We start from the raw sequence: 25,118 nt of genomic DNA, 5'->3' as shown, positions 1-25,118 counted from the left end.
GATCGTGTGGTAAAGAGGAGCTGGCATACTGGGAAAGGTTTTGCTCTTGTTTCAGTGAGGTTGTATAAAAATCTTATTTTGGCTGTAGACCATCCAGATGCCAGCATGCATCGGTCTGCCGGGGCTCGGAAAGAGGAATTTAACCCCGGCTGCTGGCTCGCCCCGTGTTTTTACTGGCAAAGATAAGGACATTCAGTGCATTCCTAAGACTGCAGACAGAGACAGAGAGAGAGAGAGAGAGAGACAGACAGATAGACAGACAGACAGGGAGAGAGAGACAGACAGACAGAGAAAGAGAGAGAGACAGACAGACAGAGAAAGAGAGAGAGAAAGACAGAGCGAGAGAGAGAGAGAGGGTAAGAGAATGGGAGGGGGCTGAAAGAGAAAAGGAGAGAAGGAGGTAGAGCCCAATGAGATGTGAACCCTAAAAAACCTAGAAATCCATGGAGCAAAAACGTATGTCCCAACACACACACACACACACACACACACACACACACACACAGACACAGACACACACACACACACACACACACACAGAGGGTGCCATCGCTTTCTATTGCGTCATTTAATTACTCTGATCCCCGTGAGTCACACCAAAACCAGCTCCCTCAACACCACCGACTCCACACAGGGAGGACATTTACCTCATTCTCGTCACATCTCTACAGGGACCGAGCTGAACCTGCTCAACTCTTAACGAGGTATTAACAAGTGATTCTATTTAATGATGACCCTCATTTTTCAGCAATCTCAACAACAACAAATCACAACAGACGACAAACTAGTTGAAACAGAAAGATTCTGAATACACGGCACATTTACCGACGTGCTAGATAGAACAAGCAGAAACCAGCTCGCTGTGGCTGCTGTATGCAAAGAAACTGGGAAGTGTGTGTGTGTTTGTGTGTGTGTGTTTGGGATGCTAGAGCTGGGTCGCTAGATGAGGTCCTTCATCATATCCCAGAAAAGGACAACATTCTTCCTCTTTAATGCTAGGGTAGGAAAGACCAATGGTATATGGAGTGGAGGACTGGGTAGGCATGGGGTTGGTCAGGTTAATACAAATGGTCTGAGGGTGCTAACACTGTGCAGAGCATGACCTCACCATTACCAACACACTGTTTCAGCAGAAGACCAAATACAAAACATCCTTCATGCACCCACGATCTAAACACTGGCACCTGGTTGACTATATCCTAACAAGACGTATTGACACTAGCGATGTCTTGCTGACCCGGGCCAGGAGAGGTGCAGAATGCTGGACGGATCACCGCCTGATCATGACCAAACTCCACAACAAAGTGCGCCCCTGCAGCATCTCAAGAAACCCATAAGAAAGCAACTGACTTGTGCTAAATTGAAGTCAGCCCAGTAAGGAATGAGTTCTGTCGCTCTGTAGGCATGATGGCACCAGAGTCTGAGTTCTGACAACTCCATGGATCAGAAATGGACCTTCCTAACCTCACTGCTACATCAAGCTGCAGTCGACTCTATAGGCTGTAGAGCCAAAAACAGCAGGACTGGTTCGACGGGAACTCTTGACACCATCACATCCCTACTGGAAACCACGCATAGGGCACACAGGGCTCCTCTCAACTGCCCTGCATCCACCATCTTTCGGCAGCAGTGGCAAACAGCACGTAAGGAGGTAAAAACAACCTTGCACACTCTGCAACATGTATGGTGGATAAACAAAGCTCACGAGATCCAATCACATGATGACAGAAATTTGATTTGATTTTGATGTACTTTATTGATCCCCGTGGGGAAATTCTTCCTCCGCATTTAAGCCATCCTAGCTGTGTAGCTAGCAGCAGTGGGCAGCCACCCTGCAGCGCCCGGGGACCAACTCCTGTTCATCTTGCCATGCCTTGCTCAGGGGCACAGACAGGAGCATGTCTTTTTTGATGGTGGGGGAAACCGGAGCACCCGGAGAAAACCCACCACAGACACGGGGAGAACATGCAAACTCCACACAAAGGACGGCCTAGGATGACCCCCCCCCGAAGGTTGGACAACCCCGGGGTTCAAACCCAGGACCTTCTTAATGTGAGGTGACAGCACTAACCACTGGGCCACAAAATGATATGAACAACTTCTACAGTTCTATAAAGACTATGGCCCTAGGAACTGCTCTATCACACCCCCGAACTCAGAGGACAGACTGACAACCCTGAAAGACCAAAAGCGGATCCTGACAAGGTGGCCTTGAGAAGGTGGTGTAAAAAGCCAAATTCATGCTGGTGCCTCTCAACCAGTCTGGAGAAACTGGATGTGTTTCTAGGTAGTACTAGTTTACTGCACTCTGACTGAACTGTGAAGAGGTAATGTGCTTTAATTACTACTTTGATTATCTCGGGCTGATTACAGCAGTTACTGATTTTCGTGATCAGTGTGTATTAAACAGTGTTCTATGTAAAGTACATATGAATACTGATTGTACTGTTGGTGTTTCATGATATTATAAACTGAAACAGTTCCTCCATTAATCTGATGGATAATTGCTCGGCGTTTTCTAATGTGGGGTTTCCATGACTGTTTGTACTGAGGAGGGATTTCCCCTCCGGTTCTGCTTCCTTCCTGCTCCTCTTACAGGCAGACTGACTGCGTGGCTTGTTCGGTTCAGTTGCAGTTGCTAAAAACCAGAAACAGCTACCGGCCTTCAAAAAAAGTTAAGAAATCCATGTTTGTTTAATGACTAATTAGAACTTCTAGTCTGACCTAACAGATAACTTTGTTTTGTCATGAGGAGGCGCGGTGATCTCTGCTCAGCAGGAAGGAGCAACATGACGGGCGTCTAACAGCTTCAGGGTTTACATATTTGTCTTGCTGTTGGTCGACTGGTTGGGCTGGTGGTGAGACGCTCAAACCCAGAAAGGTGAACTTTTTCATCACTCAAACTCTCGCCATGTGTTTCATTACCGAAGTACCTATTAGCAAGACTGAACCACTTCAGTGCACATCACTTCCTGTCTGCAGACTCAACAGATGGAACGCTCAGCTACGGTCTTCTTCACGGATACATGAGCCGGTAGGAATCCACGATCCTGAGTTTGTGTAATACAGCGATTACATTTCTCGGAGTCATTTAAGGGACCTGTGAAGAGGAGCTGCAGCTCTGCCATGATGCTCTGCAGCGCAGAACCAGCATCTCTGAGGCAGTGGCCTTTAAACGGAGAAGAAAAACAGGAAATGGGAAAGGTTAAACAGGAAGGAAGTCTTCTGCTTTAAGATCCCAAATGACAGGGGGGAAGTGACCAGCAATGTGAATACCATGTATTCATGTCATGAAAGATTCAGGTCAGATCATGATGCAGAGCTCTCTCTTGCTCTCTGTCTTTCTCTGTCTCGCTCCCTTACCTCCCTGTCTCTCTCTCTCGCTGTCTGTCTCTCTCTTGCTCTCTGTCTTTCTCTGTCTCGCTCCCTTACCTCCCTGTCTCGTCTCTCTCTTGCTGTCTCTGTCTCGCTCTCTCGTCTCTCTCTTGCTCTCTGTCTTACCTCTCTGTCTCTCTCTGTCTCGCTCCCTTACCTCCCTGTCTCTCTCTCTCGCTGTCTGTCTCTCTCTTGCTCTCTGTCTTACCTCTCTGTCTCTCTCTGTCTCGCTCCCTTACCTCCCTGTCTCTCTCTCTCGCTGTCTGTCTCTCTCTTGCTCTGTCTTACCTCTCTGTCTCTCTCTGTCTCGCTCCCTTACCTCCCTGTCTCTCTCTCTCGCTGTCTCTGTCTCGCTCTCTCGTCTCTCTCTTGCTCTCTGTCTCGCTCTCTTACCTCCCTGTCTCTCTCTCTCTCTTGCTCGTTCTTGCTCTCTCTCGTCTTGCTTGCTCGCTTTTTCTTGCTCTCTCTCTGTTGCTCTCTAGCTCTCTCTGTCTCTCTCTCACGTGCTCTCTTGTTTCTCTCTCTCAAGTGCTCTCTCATTTCTCTCACTCTCACTTGCTCTCTCTCGCTCTCTGTCTCTCTCTCACGTGAGGAAGCAGGCGGTCTTGCTTTTAATTAAACACAAGTGTTTACAGACATGCCGACTCTCTCAGCTCAAGCCTACATTGCAGAAAGCTTAATAAAGACTGGTGGAAATGGACATTTCAAATGCTTTCAACGCCAACAAGCCTCGCCAGGTCCGCTTCATTTCAGTGGTGAACATTTTTGATGACATCGTACTCCACAAAGGAAGATTGCCGACGAAAACCCTCGCTCAACATCTGGATGGAGGAAAGGCACGGTGTCATGTGAACAGTGTGGCTACAAGATGGGAGATGTAGGTGTACCTGTACCTACGACACACCCGTGGACGGCCCACAGGTGTGTCGTAGGTACAGAGAAGCCCAGCACCGCTCAGCTCACTGCAGAGTGCAGGCATGTCTGCTGCTTTATCTGTCTGTCTGGGTGTGTGTGAGAGAGAGACAGTGTGTGTGTGTGTGTGTGTGTGTGTGTGCTTGCATGTATACATGTGTGTGTTTGTGCGCACAGGCATGTGTGTGTGACATCTGACTCCCATTGGTCACAGATGACTGGAGCTGTGTAAACGGTGCCACCTGGAGACATGTGGCTCACTTGTACTCTGCTTAACCCTTCATGTGCCACTGCGCACGCACACGCACACACACGCACACACACACACACACACACACACACACACACACACACACACACACACACACACACACACACACACACAGGAATCCAGTTTAAACACACACACATTCCCTGTTTACGCTTTGCACTATGTGAATTCTATCAGGAATCAGGAACACGTTATTTGTCGTTTCCCCCAGCCCACAGCAGTGCAACACAAAGACAACAACACATATCCAAAAACTACAAGAACACACATATCCAAGCTAACACATACTATATCCAACTTAAAAAAACCAATCACTGTCCAGGAGAACGAACGCCAGCCAGGATGACTGTCAGAACTGCCGGTCTGCACGGGCTAGCAGTTAGCTTAGCCTGCCCCACTTCCACGTCCTGTCAATGTAATTTATCCATACTGCATTCAAACCCATTATCACAGCTGCTTCCTGTACAACAGTGGCATGACTGCGATTAATGTGTCCTCTCCGCAGGGGAGACGTCTGGTTTTGGAGACATTTCTGTTTTTACATAACCTGCCGCCATTGAGGTGAATCCCATTTGTTCTTTCGGACCGATCATCCACGTCGTTATTTGAAAGTTATCAGGTAAGATTTGTGTGTTCGGACATTATTATAGCGACGCAGGCGCGCATTCGTATGCTAACAGCAACCAAACCAGCGAGCTGCAGCCTATGAAGAATGGAGCTGCATCCTCTCCGGGTAGTGTGGCAGTCTATTCTGTTGCCTTCCAACACGGGGATCATCGGTTCGAATCCCCGTGTTACCTCGGCTTGGTCGGGTGTCCCTACAGACACAGTTGGTTGTGTCTGGGGGGGGGGCCGGATGTGGGTATGTGTCCTGGTCACTTCCTCTGGTTGGCCAGGGCACCTGTTTGGGGGGGGGGGGGAACCGGGGGCAATGGTGTGATCCTCCCACGCACTACATCCCCCTGGCGAAACTCCTCACTGTCAGGTGAAAAGAAGCGGCTGGCGACTCCACATGTATCGGAGGAGGCATGTGGTAGTCCTGGAGCTGCGACTGAGGGGAAACACCAAGGGGGGTCTGACAGGACATGGAAGTGGGGCAGGCTAAGCTAACTGCTAGCCCATGCACACCGACAGTTCCGATAACACCGAGAGCAGTCTAGCGGCGGCCTCGCCAGGTGTTGACTGGGATGCTTTTGGTGTCGTCGTGTGGATTCCGGGGAGGTGTCATCGTGTGGAGTGCGGAGAGGTGTCATCGTGTGGAGTGCGGGGAGGTGTCATCGTGTGGAGTGCGGGGAGGTGTCATCGTGTGGAGTGCGGGGAGGTGTCATCGTGTGGAGTGAGGGGAGGTGTCATCGTGTGGAGTGCGGGGAGGTGTCATCGTGTGGAGTGAGGGGAGGTGTCATCGTGTGGAGTGCGGGGAGGTGTCATCGTGTGGAGTGCGGGGAGGTGTCATCGTGTGGAGTGAGGGGAGGTGTCATCGTGTGGAGTGCGGGGAGGTGTCATCGTGTGGAGTGAGGGGAGGTGTCATCGTGTGGAGTGCGGGGAGGTGTCATCGTGTGGACTGCGGGGAGGTGTCATCGTGTGGAGTGCGGGGAGGTGTCATCGTGTGGAGTGAGGGGAGGTGTCATCGTGTGGAGTGCGGGGAGGTTTCATCGTGTGGAGTGAGGGGAGGTGTCATCGTGTGGAGTGAGGGGAGGTGTCATCGTGTGGAGTGCGGGGAGGTGTCATCGTGTGGAGTGAGGGGAGGTGTCCTCGTGTGGAGTGCGGGGAGGTGTCATCGTGTGGAGTGAGGGGAGGTGTCATCGTGTGGAGTGCGGGGAGGTGTCATCGTGTGGAGTGAGGGGAGGTGTCATCGTGTGGAGTGCGGGGAGGTGTCATCGTGTGGAGTGAGGGGAGGTGTCATCGTGTGGAGTGCGGGGAGGTGTCATCGTGTGGAGTGAGGGGAGGTGTCATCGTGTGGAGTGCGGGGAGGTGTCATCGTGTGGAGTGAGGGGAGGTGTCATCGTGTGGAGTGCGGGGAGGTGTCATCGTGTGGAGTGCGGGGAGGTGTATCGAAGGTGTCTGGCTGGGAGAGCTGCTGCTGGATCGGCTGAGGGAGCTTGGTCTGCTGCGTCTGGTGGGCCCAGGGACCACGGCCCTGCCTGGAGCTGCGCCCGAGTAGGAAGCACCGAGGGCGGTCTGACAGGACATGGAAGCGGGGCAGGCTAAGCTAACTGCTAGCCCGCGCACACCGGCAGTTCTGACAATCATCCTGGCTGGTGTTCGCTCTCCTGGACAGTGATTTTGTTGTTGTTGTTGTTGTTTAGTTTAGATCTATGTGTTAGTATGGATATATGTGTTAGTTAGTATGTATGTTCTTGTAGTGTGTGGATGTGTGTTGTTGTCTTTGTGTTGCACTGCAGTGGGCTGGAGGAAAAGAAATGACAAAGTGTTCCTGATTCCTGACCTTGCAGTGTGAACATGAGCAGAAGCTCACACCTCCAGTGTGTCCGGGTGCATCTACACCTGGAAGTTCATGAAGATGAACAAACACACACACACACACACACACACACACACACACACATACACACACACACAAACGCCTCCTCCACTTACTGAGATCCCAAACACTACTGTGTTGTCAGAGAACACCGACAGCTACACTCACTACTGCTACACCACTACTGTGTGTGTATGTGTGTGTGTGTGTGTGTGTGTGTGTGTGTGTGTGTGTGTGTGTGTGTGTGTGTGTGTGTGTGTGTCTTCTTGGGGGACACCGTTAGAGAAACTTGTCTTGTTGGCATGTCTTTCTACACATCCCTTATACTCCTTTTTTTTCATGTCCCCTTTCAGACACCACTCTCCTCTTTTCTATTTCTCCTCCAATCCAACCTCCCCTGCTCCTTCTCTGATTCCGTCCCTCTCTCATTACCTCCTTACTCCACCCTTAATGTAACACCCACCCAAGTCAAAGTCCAGACAGCTGATTAGATAACAGCTGATTGACAGTCAGGGAGGGGCCACTGATAACACTGCTGCAACACACTGCTTCCTGTGTGTGTGTGTGTGTGTGTGTGTGTGTGTGTGGGTGTGTGTGTGTGTGTGTGTGTGTGTGTGTGTGTGTGTGTGTGCGTGTGTGTGCGTGTGTGTGTGTCAGTCTGTCTTCAAGGAGATTATTTCTAGATTTCAATTCAGAGAAGTAAGCTGATATCGCATCCTTAACTGCCTTCTGGTAAATTAACATTTGGTTTTTAAGGTTATGTGCTTTTTTGGACTTGTTGACTTTTCATTGACATTCAGATCTTCTAGATTCTTCTAAGGGCATGAAGGTGATCATTCAGCCAGGGAAGGTTATTTGATTTTTGTTTCCTACTTTTAAATGGTGCAATTTGGTCAAGGATGGATAGGCACTGATCACTGAATGAACTTAACAGTGCGTCTGGATTGAGGCGGAATATAGAAGGATTAAAGGACGATGAATTAAAAGCATCACAGAATTTAACTGTAGAACCTGTGCTGAGAATGCGAGAGCATGTTTTAGGATAGTGACTAGGAATAGAGAGCGGTAGTGGAGCTTTAAAAACAACAGCTTTATGGTCAGTTACAAGCATAGCCACCAGATTAAGACACTCGAGAGAGAAACCAGATGAGAGTTGATGTGGTAGAACCTTAAAAAAGGTTTTACCACATCAAACCATGCTGTCCAAAAGTAGACAGGTTCATTTTTTTCCACCAAGAACTGCTGATTGACAAGCTGATGGCAAATCACTCACTGGAGAGGAACAAATGTAACCTGTAAAGACAGCGGATCTCACATATGGTATGGCAAAAGTAGAATTATCAAATTTCTTCATGCATCCTCAACAATCCAGGTAAGGAAATCACAGAAAGTTGAATCAGTTCATCTGGACACAAAGTTTAGTGGGAGAAACGTTTCATCACTTATCCAAGTGACTTTGTCAGTCTCAAGTGACTGCAGGTATCCACGCCCTTATAAACAATACAGTGGTATAATGACAGAAACCGTGGATCTGTTTCATATGCAAACTGCTGTGACCATTAGAGTTACGTGGCTATTGTAACTCTAGGTAATGGTCACAAATTGCATATGAAACCTACTGCTGGTTTTGGTCGTTATGCAACTGTATTGTTTATAAGGGTTGGGATACCCGCAGTCAACTGAGACTGAATAAGTCACTTACATGAGAGATGAAACGTTTCTCCCACTAAACCTTGAGTCCACATCAACTGATTCACCTATCTGGGGCTCTTCTAATACTTCCAGCTGTCACTGCCCGATCATGGCAGATGGAGAGAAAAGTTATTAAGAAAGAAAAGCCACTTTATTTTTGTTATTGTACACTTGTGTGGTTACAGTGAAAGTGTTCTCTGCATGTAACCATCCTACTGTATAGGAGCAGTGGGCAGCTGCAGCACCGGGGGACCAACTCCAGTTCTTCTTTGGTTGACGCTAGATCCACGGAAGTAGCCGTGATTGGCTGTTGCATCGGCCAACAGACAGGTTGGAACCTTGAAGCACACTGACTGACTGAAACATTGACTCGGGGTCCTTCAACTACATATGAAGTCACGGATTATGTTGCTAGCTAGCGTTGTTTAACGCTAGCTTTATAGTTATTTAGCTGTGTGTTTGTTACAATCCACGTTGACATAGAGTTGGTTAGTAAAGGTGCGAGGGCCGAAGGCCCGAGCTGCATCTAAGGAGCGGGGCCCTGGACGAGTGAACGCGCGTGAGGTCCGAAGGCCCGAGCTGCGTCGAACGTCAATCTACTGTTTCCCGCTGTTCCTAAACTAAACTAGCTAACTAACGTTAACATAATTCGCCACCACTATTGCTCTGTCTGTCGGTCTGGCAGTCAGTGCGCTTCGAGGTTCCGCGCTGTCTATTGGCTGATGCAACAACCAATCATGTCTACTTCCGTGCCTACACCCCGTTGGGTCTAGCATCAACCTTCTTCTTTCCATTGCTTTGCTCAGGGGCACAGACAGGAGTATTAACCTTAACATAAGTCTTTTTGATGGTGGGAGGAAACCGGAGCACCCGGAAGAAACCCACGCAGACACGGGGAGAACATGCAAACTCCACACAGGAAGGACCCGGGACGGCCTGGGGTTCGAACCCAGGACCTTCTTGCTGTGAGGCAACAGTGCTAACCACTGGAACCTCCGTGCTTCCCCTTAGAGATGAAAGTTAAAATGATGTGTTGTTCAATTGTTTACTGTTCAGATCACCTTGACATGTAATGATGATAATGGATTATAAATATTATAACGCTCTATGTTAAGTTTATGACGGTTTCATGTTTCAAATAAAGCCATTTTTACTGCTACTGCACTCCGCTAGCGACAAACCAATCAGGCTCTTGTCAGGCAGTCAAAGAATCTATCGAAGAATTATCAGATTAGTTTCAATAAAATGTCGACCTGGCAGAAAACAGCTTTACATCGGGACACCCATGATCCAGTTTCTACCACTTCCTCAGATTTAAATGCATCTTTTTATGAAAAAGTCACTGACATAGTAACAGCCCAATTATGAGAAGACATGATATGCCAGTTACAAAGAATGTCTCATCTCAAGGTAAACAAGTAAAGAACAGCATCAGAAGAAGAAGAGAAGGGGCATCTGGGTAGCGCAGTGGTCTATTCCGTTGCCTACTGACATGGGGATCACCGGTTCAAATCCCCGTGTTGCCTCCAGCTTGGTCAGGCGTCCCTACAGACACAATTGGCTGTGTCTGCGGGTGGGAAGCTGGACGTGGGTATGTGTCTTGGTTGTTGCACTAGCGCCTCCTCTGGTCGGTCGGGGGGGGGACTGGGGGGAACAGCATGATCCTCCCATGCGTTATGTCCCCCTGGAAAGAAGCGGCTGGCGACTCCACGTGTATGGGAGGAGGCATGTGGTAGTCTGCAGCCCTTCCCTGGATCAGCAGAGGGGGGGGGAGCAGAGACCGGGACGGCTCGGAAGAGTGGGGTAATTGGCTGCATACAACTGGGGAGAAAGGGGGGGGGGGGAGAAAATCCCCAAAAAAAAGGAAGAAGAAGGAGAAGAGAAAACTGACAGATAAAATGAACTGAAGGAAAGCGAGTGATAGAATAAAAGAAAGGAGTCAGGACAGCCTGGCTCGGGTCTTAACGAGCCACAGGACTGGGCAGATCTCGGCATGTCTCACATAACCAGGTACTTATGCTGATGTGTGTATGTGAACCCACTGTGCAGCATCGTATATGTTCCTACATGTATGTGAACTTTAGTGTGTGTGTCTGTGTGGGTCTGTGTGGGTCTGTGTGTGCCTGTGTGGGTCTGTGTGCTCAGGGTGTGGCATGGGGGGGGGGTCATCAACCCTCCAGCTGTTACGCTCTCTTTCTTCCCCTCCTGCTCTCTTACCTTCTTTCCCTGTCATACTCATATCCAGAGGAATGAGGAAATGAAAGGGGAAGCAGGAAGAGTGTGTGTGTGTGTGTGGGTCTGTGTGTGTGTGGGTGTGTGTGTGTGTGTGTGTGTGTTTATAAGAGGGGGGGTTCTCTGGCACAGGCAGTCTGGGGCATGATGGAGAGATTGGAGTTGGGAGGAGAGGGGGTGTTGGGTTTCCTGTCCCTGCACCCCATAACCCCTCCCACACACACACACACACACACACACACACACATAGCTGGGGTCAATGGGGTAACCCATAACCCCCACCCCACCCTACCTCAAAGAGCTCCAGTGAGCAGGAAGTCTTACTCTCTCTCTCTCACACACACACACACACACTCTTTCTCCATTCTCTCTCTCTCTCTCTCTCTCTCTCTCTCTCTCTCTCTCTCTCTCTCTCTCTCTCTCTCTCTCTCTCTCTCTCTCTCTCTCTCTCCACCCCCCCCCCCCCAGAGAATGTTGTTCCAAAAGGGGCAGTTGTGCTGGTATGCCTTCCTTGCTCACTCTCACACACACACACACACACACACTAAGTGCCCATTAACAACCCTTCACTTGATCTCATCACCCTCCCCACCTCAAACTCACCCGGCATTAAGCCTTCCCTTTCTCATGCATGTCTCTCTCTCTCTCTCTCTCTCTCTCTCTCTCTCTCTCTCTCTCTGTGTCTCTCTGTCTGTCTCTCTGTCTGTCCGTCTCTCAAGTGGGCGAGTGGCTGTTTTATTGCTCTGTTACGAACGTGAATCCATTAAAACAATCCATTCTCATTTACGCCTAACTCCCCCTGCCTGTTGGCAACGTGCCCCTCCCCTCTGACCCTCCCCCCCCGTCTTCCGAGCCTTTGTTTCTCTAGAGCTTGTTGAAGGAGCACAGGCCAGCTGAGAGGGGGAGTGTGTGTGTGTGTGTGTGTGTGTGGGTGTGTGTGTGTGTGTGTGTGGGTGTGTGTGTGTGGGTGTGAGTGTGAGTGAGAATAGAGTCAAAAGTCGGTCTCCATAAACGCTTCGCTTAACTAGAGACTGAGTACAGTCTCCCAGCTTTCACTGCTACAAGTGGGCTGAAACTATTAGAAACCTGCATCGCAGAACCAGTCCAAAGTCTTCAGCCGGCCCTTCATATCAGGGTGGCGATGTGCCAAAGCCATGTGCTTGTCAACACTGTTGTACAAGCGACACACGTTATAAGATGGCTAAGCTGCGGTCACCGAAGAAAACTCAAAAACGGGACCAACTCCTCCATAACTGACAGGACAGGCTATATGACCAGCACCTTCCTGCCCTGCGCCGACAAGCACGGGCTATATGACCAGCACCTTCCTTTCTGTGCTGACAAGCAGGGGCTATATGACCAGCACCTTCCTGTCTGTGCCGACAAGCACGGGTTATATGACCAGCACCTTCCTTTCTGTGCCGACAAGCACGGCTATATGACCAGCACCTTCCTTTCTGTGCCGGCAAGCACGGCTATATGACCAGCACCTTCCTGCCCTGTGCCGACAAGCACGGCTATATGACCAGCACCTTCCTGCCCTGTGCCGACAAGCACGGCTATATGACCAGCACCTTCCTTTCTGGGCCGCAGGGGGTTTTTTCCCCGCTGCAATACCGGGAGTGACCACTGGGGAAAAATTGGCTGCAAGGCTGAGCGGCGGCGGCGTATCCGGTTCTACTATAATACATCCATGGTTAGCAGCCGTTCTTGTTGCCATTGCAGCAACTATGTTGCGTTTCAAGTCCCCAGACATTGGCAGGCGAAGAGCTCGGGCCGTCTGGTATCGCGAGACTTCAGTGAGAGAGACTCGAGGTATGGTTACGAGCCCTTCCCCTGTACGGTGTAGCTCCGCCCCCATCCTCCCTCAGCTGTTCTCTGCATAACGCTGACTAATTTACCACAGTCATCTGGCTGCTCTGAGATCAGCGTTACCATGCGACGCAAAATCACGCGACAGCGCCCCCTAGTCCGTAAAACGGATTCCAGACCAGACGCTGACGGACCAGTCTTGATGCCCAGTCAGCCGCCTCGCCGCCTAGTGTCCACACGGACGGCGGCGTCGTGGGAAGTATTTTAACTGGAATATAATACCGACGAGACTCTCTGGTTAGACAGCTATTACGTCACCCATGATCAGCACCACTCAGCTTTCACCAGCCTCTTCTTTACCCATTTTACCACCCACGGGTCCGTCCTTGCAGCGCTGTCAACAAACGTCGACATTACCTTTAAAAAGCCCTTGGCGCGTTGCCATGGTCACCATTGTAACCGGTTATTTTCTCACCCCGTATCGAATCCCGCACCGGGCAAGAAAATAACCGGTTATTTTCTTGATCGGGATTCGATACGGGTGTACTGTGCCACAAGGCGACGTCACTAACCGCTCGGCTAAAGGGTCAGACCCGTTAGCTAGGGGCTAACATGTCTTATGAGTAGTTTACACCATCTTGATTTTTGTTTTTTTTTTAAGAAATCTAACCATCGCATCGCATTATCGATCAAGAACACATATGATGAGGCGTCCGGGTAGCGTAGCGGTCTATTCTGTTGCATACCAACACAGGGATCGGCGGTTCGAATCCCCGTGTTACCTCCGGCTCGGTCCGGCGTCCCTACAGACACAATTGGCCGTGTCTGCGGGTGGGAAGCCGGATGTGGGTATGTGTCCTGATCGCTGCACTAGCGACTCCTCTGGTCGGTCGGGGCACCTGTTCAGGGGGGAGGGGGAACTGGAGGGAATAGCGTGATCCTCCCACGTGCTACATCCCCCTGGTGAAACTCCTCACTGTCAGGTGAAAAGAGGCGGCTGGTGACTCCACATGTATGGGAGGAGGCATGTGGTAGTCTGCAGCCTCCCCGGAGCAGCAGAGGGGGTGGAGCAGAGACCGGGACGGGGGGGGGGTAATTGGCCAAGTACAACTAGGGAGAAAGAGGGGGAAATTTAAAGAAAAAAAGAATACATATGATGCTAACTTAAGATCCAGCCAAAACGAGATAGCTTTGTAAGCCACACACAGTGGGTGTAAAGAGTCTACACACCTCTGTTAAAATGGCAGGTTTTTGTGACGTAAAAGATAAATCATGCCAGAACTTTTTCCACCTTAAATACGAAATTGCATCCTATAGCATTCAAGTGAAAAACAAAAACGTCTTAGAGGGAAAAAAAATAAAAAACTTACAATAACCTGGCTGCGTAAGTGTGCACAGCTCTAAACTAATACTTTGTTGTAGCACGTTTTTATTTTATTACAGCACTCAGTCGATCAGCTTGGCACATCTTGACTTGGAACTATTGTCTCACTCTTCCTTGCAAAAACGTAGATCCGTCAAATTGCAAGGGCATGTCTTGTGCACAGCCCTCCTCAGGTCACCCCCGCAGAGTTTCAGTTGGATTCAGGTCTGGGCCATTCCAGATGTTTATCTGCTTTTGGTGAAGCCATTCCTTTGTTGATTTGGGTGTGTGCTTTGGGTTGTTGTCATGCTGGAAGGGAAATTCTTCTTCATCTTACTAACAGACGCCTGAAGGTTTGCACCATAATCAGCTGGTATTTGGAGCTATTCGTTATTCCCTCCACCTTGACTAAAGCCCCGGTCCCAGCTAAAGAAAAATAGCCCCAAAGCATGACGCTGCCACCACCATGCTTCACCGTGCATATGGTGTTCTCTTGAGGATGTGCTGTGTTGTTTAGCACCAAACATACCTTTTGGAATTATGGCCAAAAGGTTCAACCTTGGTCTCATCAGACCAAAACATATTTTCCCACATGGTTTTGGGAGACTGGATGCATCTTTTTGCAAAATTTAGCTCGGCTTGGGTGTGTTTTTCAGGTGAAAAGGCTTCCATCTTGCCACTTTACCTCATAGCCCAGACATATGATGAAGAATATGGGAGATTGTTTTCACATGTAGGGAGCAGCCAGTACTTGACAGAAATTCCAGCAGCTCCTCTAATATTGCCGTAGGCCTCTTGGCAGCCTTCCTGCCCAGTTTTCTCCTTGTCTTCTCATCAATTTTGGAGGGACGTCCTGTTCTCAGTAATGCCACTGTTGTGCCATATTTTCTCCACTTGATGATTATTGTCTTCACTGTGTTCCATGGTCCATGGTATATCTCATGCCTTGGAAATTCTTTCCCCTCTACTGATAGATATCTTTCAACAATGAGATCCTGAGACTTAGACTGCTTTTATTTGTCACTGCCTCATATGCATGTCTCATACATACAGGGGAATGAGATATTAAAAACAAAAAATGCATTAAAAACAAAAATTACTTCACAGAGCTAAAATCACAAGCACACCTGACACAGACAGTGAGTAAGAAGGTCAAAAAGTCATTTTGTGGAAGGTCTACGTGTTCAGGCTATTGAGGAACCTCACAGCCTGAGGAATGAAACTGTTGCATATTCTGGTGGAGGCAGTACGGATGCTCCGGTACCTCCTGCCAGAGGGTAGGAGGGTGAAGTGGATGTGGGAAGGGTGGGTGGGGTCCTTCACGATGCTGAGAACCTTCCGGGTGCACTGTGCAACATAGATGGCCTGGGTGGATGGGAGAGCAGTTCCTATGCTCTTTCCAGCTGTCTTCACTATCTGCTGTAGGGATTTGTTGTTGGAGGCCTTGCAGTTCCCATGCCAGACAGTGATACAGCTGGTCAGGATGCTCTCTATGGTGCCTCTGTAGAATGTAATGAGGATGGGTGGAGGAGACTCGCCTTCTTCAGATGCCGCAGGAAGTGAAGATGCTGGTAGGCTTTCTTAGAGAGCATAGTGACATGCGAGGACCAGGAGAGGTCCTCTGTGATGTGAACTCCCAGGAACTTAGCACTGCTGACTCTCTCCACGTCCATACCATTGATGGTCAGTGGTGCGCGCTGGTCTTTCTAAAGCCAACAATAACCTTAGTTTTCTCTATATTTACGGAGAGATTGCTGTTTTTGCACCTCGTCGCCAGTTAATCCACCTACACTCCGTATGATTCATCGTTGTTGTTTCTTAATGAGACCTACCGCTGTGGTATCATTAATGAGGTTGGAGGTGGATGATGCTGTGCAGTCGTGAGTCAGCAGGGTGAACAAGAGCGGACTGAGCACACAGCCCTGTCGAGCGCCGGTGCTCAGTGTGATGGTCCTGGAGGTGATTTTGCCAATTTGCACCGACTGTGGCCTCCCCGTGCGGAAGTCCAGCACCCAGTTGCAGAAGGAGCTGTTAAGGCCCAGCTGGCTCAGCTTTCCAATCAGGTGTTGTGGCATGATTTTGTTAAAAGCTGAGCTCAAGTCAATGAACAACATCCTCACATAGTTAGGTGGAATACGGCTGGATGAAGGGCAGAGGTTATGGCATCTTCTGTGGAGTGGTTAGCGTGCTATGCAAACTGGAGACGGTCCAGTGTGGAGGGGAGGCTGGACTTGATCTGCTTCATGATCAGCTTCTCAAAGCACTTCATGATGATGGGAGTCAGTGCAATGGGGCGGTAGTCATTGTGGCAGGACACAGGGGACTTCTTTGGCACTGGTATGATGGTGGTAGACTTGAAACACGTGGGGATGACTGCCTGGGACAGCGAGATGTTGAAGAAGTCAGCAAGGACATCGGCCAGCTGCTCAGCACAGTCCCTGATGGCTCGGCCTGGGATTCTGTCTGGACCAGCAGCTTTGTGTGGGTTGACTCTGGGGAGGGTCTTTCTCACGTCATCTGTGGTCACCTTCAGACTCTGGTCATCCATCAGGGATGCAGTCTTCACCACAGGCATGTGGTTCAGTCTCTCATATCATGTGTAGAAGTGATTCAGTGGATCTGGGAGGGTGGGGGTCCAGGCCCTCACTGGCTTGTAGCCAGTGTGGGCCTGGATGCCCTTCCACAAGTGCCGTGCATCTCTGCTATCAGTGAAGCATACGAAATAGGTAGCGATTGTACAGAAAACGGCTTGTGTTCTATGATAACAGGTGTCTGAAATTCAGATTTGACCAGAAATATAAAGCGCTTTGAGTGGCTGTTGCAGCTAGAAAAGTGCTATATAAAATGCAACTTGATTGATTGATTGAAGTAAGTGGCTGTTGATTCTGTGTGCATATCGTCAAATGAGATCTTGGCCCTTGCTGTCTTGAGGGCTGCCTTATCACTGGATCTGAATACAGCATTCCGGGTCCTCAGCACCACCCGGACTTCTGCTGTCAGGCAGGGCTTCTGGTTGGCCCAGGGAGAGATGGTTTTGGTGACTGTGACGTCGTCTATACACTTATTCATGTAGGCTGTCACTGTCAGTGTGTATTCCTCCATCTCAATGTGTTCACCAGAAGCAGAAGAGGCTGCCACTTTAAAAATGCCCCAGTCAGTGCTCTCAAAATAGTCCTGAAGAGCTGAGATAGACCACTCTGGCCAGACCCTGATCTGTCGCTGAACCGGTTTGGCAAGTTTCAGATGTGGCCTGTATGCTGGAATTAGCATAACAGAGATGTGGTCTGAGTTTCCAAGGTGAGGGCGGGGGAATGCTCTGTATGCATTGTTCTCACTAATGTAAATGAGGTCCAGTTTGTTGTTTTCCCTGGTGGCAAAGTTTACATGTTGATGGAATTTAGGAAACACAGTCTTTAGGTTTGCATGATTGAAATCCCTAGCAACAATGAAAAATCCATCGGGGTAAGCGGTTTGTTGTTTGCTGATGCCGTTGTGTAGTTCGCGCAGTGTCTCTCAGGCATTAGCGCTCGGGGACAAGTACACGGCCACAATAACAACAACAGTGGATTCTCTCAGCAGATAGTATGGCCGGCACTTGGAAACTGTGAACTCCACGAGTGGAGAGCAGTGTTTGGACACCGTCACAGCGTTTGCACACCATTCCTTGTTAATGTAAACACAAAAGCCATGACCACAGCTTTTACCTGACAAAGATGATGCTCTGTCGGCTCAATACCACGCTAGTCATGCTTGCTAGCATGCCCTCTAGCTGTATGGCTGTGTCAGGAATGTTGTGGTGAAACCAGGTTTCAGTGAAGACAAAAATACAACAGTTCTTAGTTTCACACTGGAATGTTCACTGAAGCCATTTGCAGTCCAGTTTATTTTCCAGAGAGCATACGTTTGCAAATAAAATAAACGGGACAGCTGGTCTGGAGGGGTTAGCCTTTAGCCTACCAGGGATGCCTCTGCACACACGCTGCGCTTCCGGATCCTCTCGCACTGCCTCCGGCGCTTTCTCAAGCGGGTAGCCGCAGGGGGATATCCCGTAGCGATGGGGCCTGGGTTGCATAGCAAGCCGGGAAAACACAGATCGTCCAAATAAGCTGGTATCTGACCGTGTGTGATCCTATTTCCAGTGTCTGAAAGTTCTTTACGGTTGTAACTTTGTTTCCCAGTAGGGTTGACGTTCTTTCTCGCAGTGTCAGACACATTAGACAACAAAAACACTGAGTTGTTTGGTCCAGTTGAGGTCGCTGCAGCTACACGCGCCGCCATTTTCAAACGTCATTTCAACGTCCTGTTCGTGTTTTGTAAACTTTTTGTGGACCATGGCTTTTGCAGTTGGATGCAACTAAGAGAATGTCAGGAAAATCCTACAGGAACAGCTGAACTTTATTTGGGGTTAATCACAGTCACTTTAATTCAAGTTCAAGTACAAATTTATTATCATTGTGTACTTAGAATACAATGAAATTCCTGTGCTCTGGCTCTCTCTGTCTTAACACAAGAACACACCACCCCAGAAAAGACAACACTACAGACCTGTATGTTCACCATGAAGGCAGGTGTATACTAACTACTATTTGATATGAGTTGATATGAGTTTGATATGAGAGATGGCATAGGTGCCCATCCAGGCTCTGGTCATCTCCCAGCTGGACTACGGCAACTCCCTCCTTGCTGGCGCCCCGGTGTCGGCCATCAGACCTCTGGAGCTTGTTCAGAAAGCTGCAGCTCGTCTGGTGTTCAACCACCCTAAGTTCTCCCACACAACTCCCCTTCTCATGTCCCTACACTGGCTCCCAGTAGCTGCTCGCATCCAGTTTAAGACTCTGGTGCTAGCCTACAGGGCAGTGAAAGGAACAGCTTCTTCCTATCTCCAGGCCATGGTCAAGCCCTACACCCCCGCCCCACCACTTGGCTCTGCTGCCTCGGGACGCCTGGTTGCCCCGTCGCTCAGAGGCCCCTGCTGCTGATCGACCCGGTCCCGGCTCTGTTCTGTCCTGGTCCCACAGTGGTGGAATGAACTCCCCACTGATGTCAGGACAGCAGAGTCGCTGCCCATAATTCGGTGCAGGTTGAAAACTCACCTCTTCAAGAACTACTGGTACCCTGTTACTTGTTCTTAGTACTTATTGTATTCACTCATTTTAAAAAAAAAATCTCATTCTTGCGCTTTTACTTTAGCACTGGTTTTGCGCTTAGATGCTTGTTTAGAGAGAAGATGCACTTATGACCTCTGATGACTAGTACAAACCCAATGAAGTTGGGACGTTGTGTAAAACATGACTAAAAACAGAATACAATGATTTGCAAATCCTTTTCGACCTATATTCAATTGAATACACTACAAAGACAAGATATTTAAAGTTCAAACTGATGAACTTTATTGTTTTTTGCAAATATTTACTCATTTTAAATTTGATGCCTGCAACACATTCTAAAGAAGCTGGGACAGGGGCAACAAAAGACTGGGAAAGTTGAGGAATGCTCAAAAACCACCTGTTGGGAACATTCCACAGGTGAGCAGGAAACAGGGGAGTGTCATGATTGGGTAGAAAAGGAGCATCCCCAAAAGGCTCAGTCGTTCACAAGCAAGGACGGGGCGAGGTTCACCACTTTGTGAACAACTGCGTGAGCAAATAGTCCGACAGTTTAAGAACAACGTTTCTCAACGTACAACTGCAAGGAATTTAGGGATTTCATCATCTACAGTCCATAATATCATCACAAGATTCAGAGAATCCCGAGAAATCTCTGCACGTAAGCGTCAAGGCCCAAAACCAACATTGAATGCCCGTGACCTTCGACCCCTCAGACAGCACTGCATTAAAAACCGACATCCTTCTGTAAAGGATATTACCACGTGGGCTCAGGAACACTTGGGAAAACCATCGTCAGTTAACACAGTTCGTCGCTACATCTACAAGTGCAAGTTAAAACTCTACCATGCAAAGCCAAAGCCAGATACCAACACCACCCAGAAACGCCGCCGGCTTCTCTGGGCCGAGCTCATCTGAGATGGACTGATGCAAAGTGGACAAGTGTGCTGTGGTCTGATGAACGTGTTGCAGGCATCAAATTCAACATAAGTGAATATTTGCAAAAAAACAATAAAGTTCATCAGTTTGAACATTAAATATCTTGTCTTTGTAGTGTATTCAATTGAATATAGGTGGAAAAGGATTTGCAAATCATTGGATTCTGTTTTTATTTACGTTTTACACAACGTCCCAACTTCACTGGAATTGGGGTTTGTAGTTCTCCTGATTTCCTACGTTAAATGATGCACTTATTGTAAGTCGCTTTGGATAAAAGCGTCGGCTAAATGACTGTAATGTAATGTAATGTAATGTATGTGACTGGTTCTTTCTGAACACAGCCACATCCCCAACTAGAAAAGGGTGTGCACACTTATGCAACCAGGTTATTGTAAGTTTTGTATTTTCCTTTTTCCCCCCCTAACATGTTTCTGATTGATTTTCACTTTATTTTCATAAGTTTCAATTTAAAAAAAAAGAAAAAGTGAAGTTCTGACACGATCTATCTGGGTTTCATTTCTGTAAATCACAGAAACCTGCCACTTCAGCTGGGCTGTGTAGACTTTTTATATCAACTGTATTTATCTAAGAACGTAAAGACAGCCTTCATGTCAAGACAAACATTTGATGAGCATCCGGGTGGCGTAGCGGTCTATTCCTACCAACACGGGGATCGCCGGTACGAATCCCCGTGTTGCCTCCAGCTTGGTTGGGCGTCCTTACAGACACAATTGGCCATGTCTGCAGGTGGGAAGCTGGATGTGGGTATGTGTCCTGGTCACTGCACTAGCGCCTCCTCTGGTCGGTCGGGGCACCTGTTCGGGGGGGAGGGGAACTGGGGGGAATGGCGTGATCCTCCCACGCGCTACGTCCCCCTGGTGAAACTCCTCCCTGTCAGGTGAAAAGAAGCGGCTGGAGACTCCACATGTATCGGAGGAGGCATGTGGTAGTCTGCAGCCCTCCCCGGATCGGTAGAGGGGGTGGGGCAGCAACCGGGACAGCTCAGAGAGCCAGGTGGGGAGAAAAAGGGGGACAAATCCAAAAAAAAAAAAAGAAAGAAAGAAAAAAAAGATACACATCTGATGACTTAAAACGCTGCGGATGTAGACAGCTGAGACACAGCTTGTATTCATCCGCCCCAGCAGGTCACATTTAATCAACCTGTTGTGTGATGACTAACTGTACTCAGTCCAGTCAGAGAACCAGTAAAGAGAACCAGTAAACTCATCTGTCCCCTTCATCTGTGCAGGAGAAAGAAGTGTGTGAGCATGCACACTCCTGTTTCAACCAACCAGCCAATCTGGATGAATTAAGCCCACTTTGCAATGCATGACAATCAGCGAAACAAAGATTACCACATACCTGTGCATAGCATGAGACTGTGTGTGTGTGTGTGCAGGGTGAATATGACCTATTTTTTTAGCATCGTCCTGCTAAAAACAGGACACCCCACTGACACCCCACCACTGCCTTCAAGGTTAATGTCATCAGCAAAAAAATGTAAAAATGTTGGTCACGATGAGTTTTTCTGCATGAAAAGAGGTCAACAACTAAAAGAGCCGAGCAAACGAGAGCTGAAATATAAAACTCACAACTTATTACCATCGATCACGGTTTCTGCTGTTAATACAGAGCATTTAGATGTTGTCTCTGTCTCCCATCTATCAGATATTGAGGATCTTTTCAAGCGGGGATGATCACTTCGCTTTACTATGCTGGTTTAAAACAAGTCTCACCACGTCTGCCTGGCCGTCACCTTGTCTGATTCCCACTTCCAGCCGAAGGTGAATTTCGTATTCGCTGTATGACCATCGACTGCCCTCTCGACAGCGTCTTCCTCCCCCTAAATCTGCGTAACTCACTCTGAATACACATCTGCTGCAGCAGAGGAACAGCTTACATACTGACAGACAGGTTTGCTTGCTTTTAGGGTTTTCTGATCTGAGGACAAGACACTCCATCTCGGTTCTGACGCGGACTTCCTGCGGTGTCCTGGTCATCACCGGATCCAGTCAGACGACCCAGTTGTTGTTTTTTGAGATACTCTATTGATCCCCGTAGGGATATTCCTCTGCATGTAAGCCATCCTAGCTGTGTAGCTAGGAGCAGTGGGCAGCCGCCGCGCCGCACCTGGGGACCAACTCCAGTTGGTCTTGCCATGCCTTGCTCAGGGGCACAGACAGGAGTATTAACCCTAACATGCATGTCTTTTTGATGGTGGGGGAAACCGGAGCACCCGGAGAAAACCCACCGCAGACACGGGGAGAACATGCAAACTACACACAGAGGACGACCTGGGATGACACCCAATATTGGACTACCCCGGGGTTCGAACCCAGGACCTTCTTGCTGTGAGGCCACAGCGCTAACCACTGCACCACCGTGCCGCCCAAGTTGGGCTTAAAGCCCTTTTACAGGATAGACAACACATGTTTCTCCAGAATGGCAACCAGGAAAAAATGTATAATGTCATTTCCTATGAGGAGGGTTGACAGACAGGCTGAAATGGCCAATCTGAACATATCAGAGAGACTGGACTGCGAGTCTGTAGTATACGTGTGTGTATGTCTGTTGTGTATCTGGAGTGTGTGTGTGTGTGTGTGTGTGTGTGTGTGTGTTTGCATATCTTGTGTATCTGTATGCGCTTGTGTCACTAGGTTTTTGCCTCTGTGTGTGCTGTAGTGAGTCCTTATAAGGCTATAAGACTGGAGCAGGGGGGGAGAGAACGAGAGGGGGGGAGCGACAGAGAGGGGGGAGAGAGAGAGAGAGAGAGAGAGAGAGAGAGAGCGAGAGAGGGTGCACAAGAGCCAGACCCACACACGGAGAGGCTGCATTTCTCTTCCCCCTCCCCGTAAGCCTCTCATATATTACAGGTGTTTTCCCCAAACACACACACACACACACACACCCCTCTCCTTTGTGTTGCCCACTGTGGTCTTCGGGTTCGACTGATCAGCCCTACACACCCTCCTCTCCCACTCTAGGGACTTATTAGGGCAAATACAACTTTTCAGACAACACAAAAACCTACACACACCTCATCAGCAGGCAAAGAACTAAAGAAGGAGGAGGGTTGTGCTTGCACGGGGAGCTTTGTTTCTTTGTAGTGGACAGCTGAAGTCCGGCCCCACTGAACCGACCCCACCTGTTGCTACGGTGATGTGCAGTGAAACCTACCTTGATGTCAAAGTTGCAGTCAAAGCGCTTGATGAGGACGATGAAGGCACCTGTCAGGTTGTTTGACGGAGGAGGCGGCTCAATGGGCTGGCACGCATTCTCGGGCCGTGCACCAATCAGGAAGCCCTGTAGAGACGACAGTAACATCAGACGTGACATACTAATCTATCACCTTGTTGATGATACCAGCGCAGCGCCCGTCCTCTGTCAACTTCAACCTGCTGTGGACATTGGCAGTCGGAGTGTTGGGACAGCCGAGTTGCAGTATTTATACCCGCGACATCATCACGTGTGTGATGTCGTCACGTCTGTATCATACGTTTGGCATAGATGTATAGCATGCTAACGTTAGCCAAATCTAATTTTTTTTCTTTTAGATTTTCCCCAATTGCACTTGGCCAATTACCCCGGTCTTCTGAGGCGCCCCGGTCGCTGCTCCACCCCCTCTGCCAAGCCTCCAGCACGCGTGGAGTCGCCAGCCGCTTCTTTTCACCTGACAGTAAGGAGGAGTTTCACCAGGGGGACTTATCGCGTGGGAGGATCCCGCTATTCCCCCCAGTCCCCCCTCCCCGAAACAGGCGCCCCAACTGACCAGAGGAGGCGCTAGTGCAGCGACCAGGACACATACTCACATCTGGCTTCCCACCCGCAGACACGGCCAATTGTGTCTGTAGGGACGCCCGACCAAGCCGGAGGTAACACAGGGATTCGAACCGGCGACCCCCGTGTTGGTAGACAACGGAATAGACTGCTACGCCACCCGGACACCCCAGCCAAATCTAATTAGAGAACTGCTCACCTGAACAACTTCACATGACACTGAACTTCCTTGGGCCCTCAGCAATACCCACACCAAGTGAGAAGTCAATTGTATGAACAGTTGTCGAAAAAAATCACAGGACAGACAGACACAAACGAGATTCCTTCCATCTTAGTTAGACGACTGGCACACACTCAAGACTGAAATAACAGTGACATGAATAAAGGTTATAATTGCATTATTTCTACATAATACATAAAAAAGATACTGACAGTGAGAAAATAACTGATAGGAAATCATACTAAAAACCTAGCTACTGAGAATGCACAAGCAAGTGAATTCTTAGTGCCAATCCCAAGCCCAGATAAATGGGGGGGGGGGCGCGTCAGGAAGGTCATCCAGCATAAAACCTTTGCCATATCAAATATGCAGATCATAAATCAGATTTCCTATTGGATCGGTCGAAGCCTGGGTTACCAACGATAGCTAACAGTACTGTTGGCCAGCAGGGTGCCGGTGGAAACTATGCTACTGTTGGGCGAAGGAGAGGGGGGAAGGCGTGTCCAGAGGCAGCGAGAGAGGAGGAAGGGTAGGAGTGTGGAGGTGAGAGTCGGAACTTTGAATGTTGGCACTATGACTGGTAAAGGGGACAGAGCTGGCTGATATGATGGAAAGAAGAAAGGTAGCAAGAGACCAGGTGGAAGGGGAGTAAGGCCAGGAGTATCAGAGGTGGGTTCAAACTCTTCTACCATGGTGCGGATAGGAGGAGAAATGGGGTAGGGGTCATTCTGAAGGAAGAGTATGTCAAGAGTGTGCTGGAGGTGAAGAGAGTGTCGGACAGAGTGATGAGTACGAAGCTGGAAATCGAAGATGTGTTGATGAATGTTATCAGCGCATATGCCCCGCAAGTTAGGTGTGAGATGGAAGAAAGAAGAATTCTTAAGTAAGTTGGATGAAGTGGTGGAGAGTGTGAGTGCACCAAAAAGAAGAGTGGTGAT

General features: G+C 49.0%; 1 protein-coding gene across 1 annotated transcript in view; it reads right to left on the bottom strand.

Annotated features, from left to right (window-relative positions):
• The window catches only part of rnf13 (ring finger protein 13), a 100,583-nt gene that overhangs the window by 48,045 nt on the left and 27,420 nt on the right, over positions 1-25,118 (bottom strand). The window contains exon 4 of the mRNA XM_056276484.1: positions 23,361-23,486. Within this exon, the coding sequence (XP_056132459.1) occupies positions 23,361-23,486 (126 nt within the window). The remainder of the gene's footprint in view (positions 1-23,360; positions 23,487-25,118) is intronic.

The sequence above is a fragment of the Lampris incognitus genome, chromosome 3 (genome assembly GCF_029633865.1).
Source record: "Lampris incognitus isolate fLamInc1 chromosome 3, fLamInc1.hap2, whole genome shotgun sequence".
Taxonomy (NCBI): Eukaryota; Metazoa; Chordata; class Actinopteri; order Lampriformes; family Lampridae; genus Lampris; species Lampris incognitus.
Note: the sequence above shows the minus strand (reverse complement) of the source record. Positions and strands in the feature narration are given on the sequence as shown.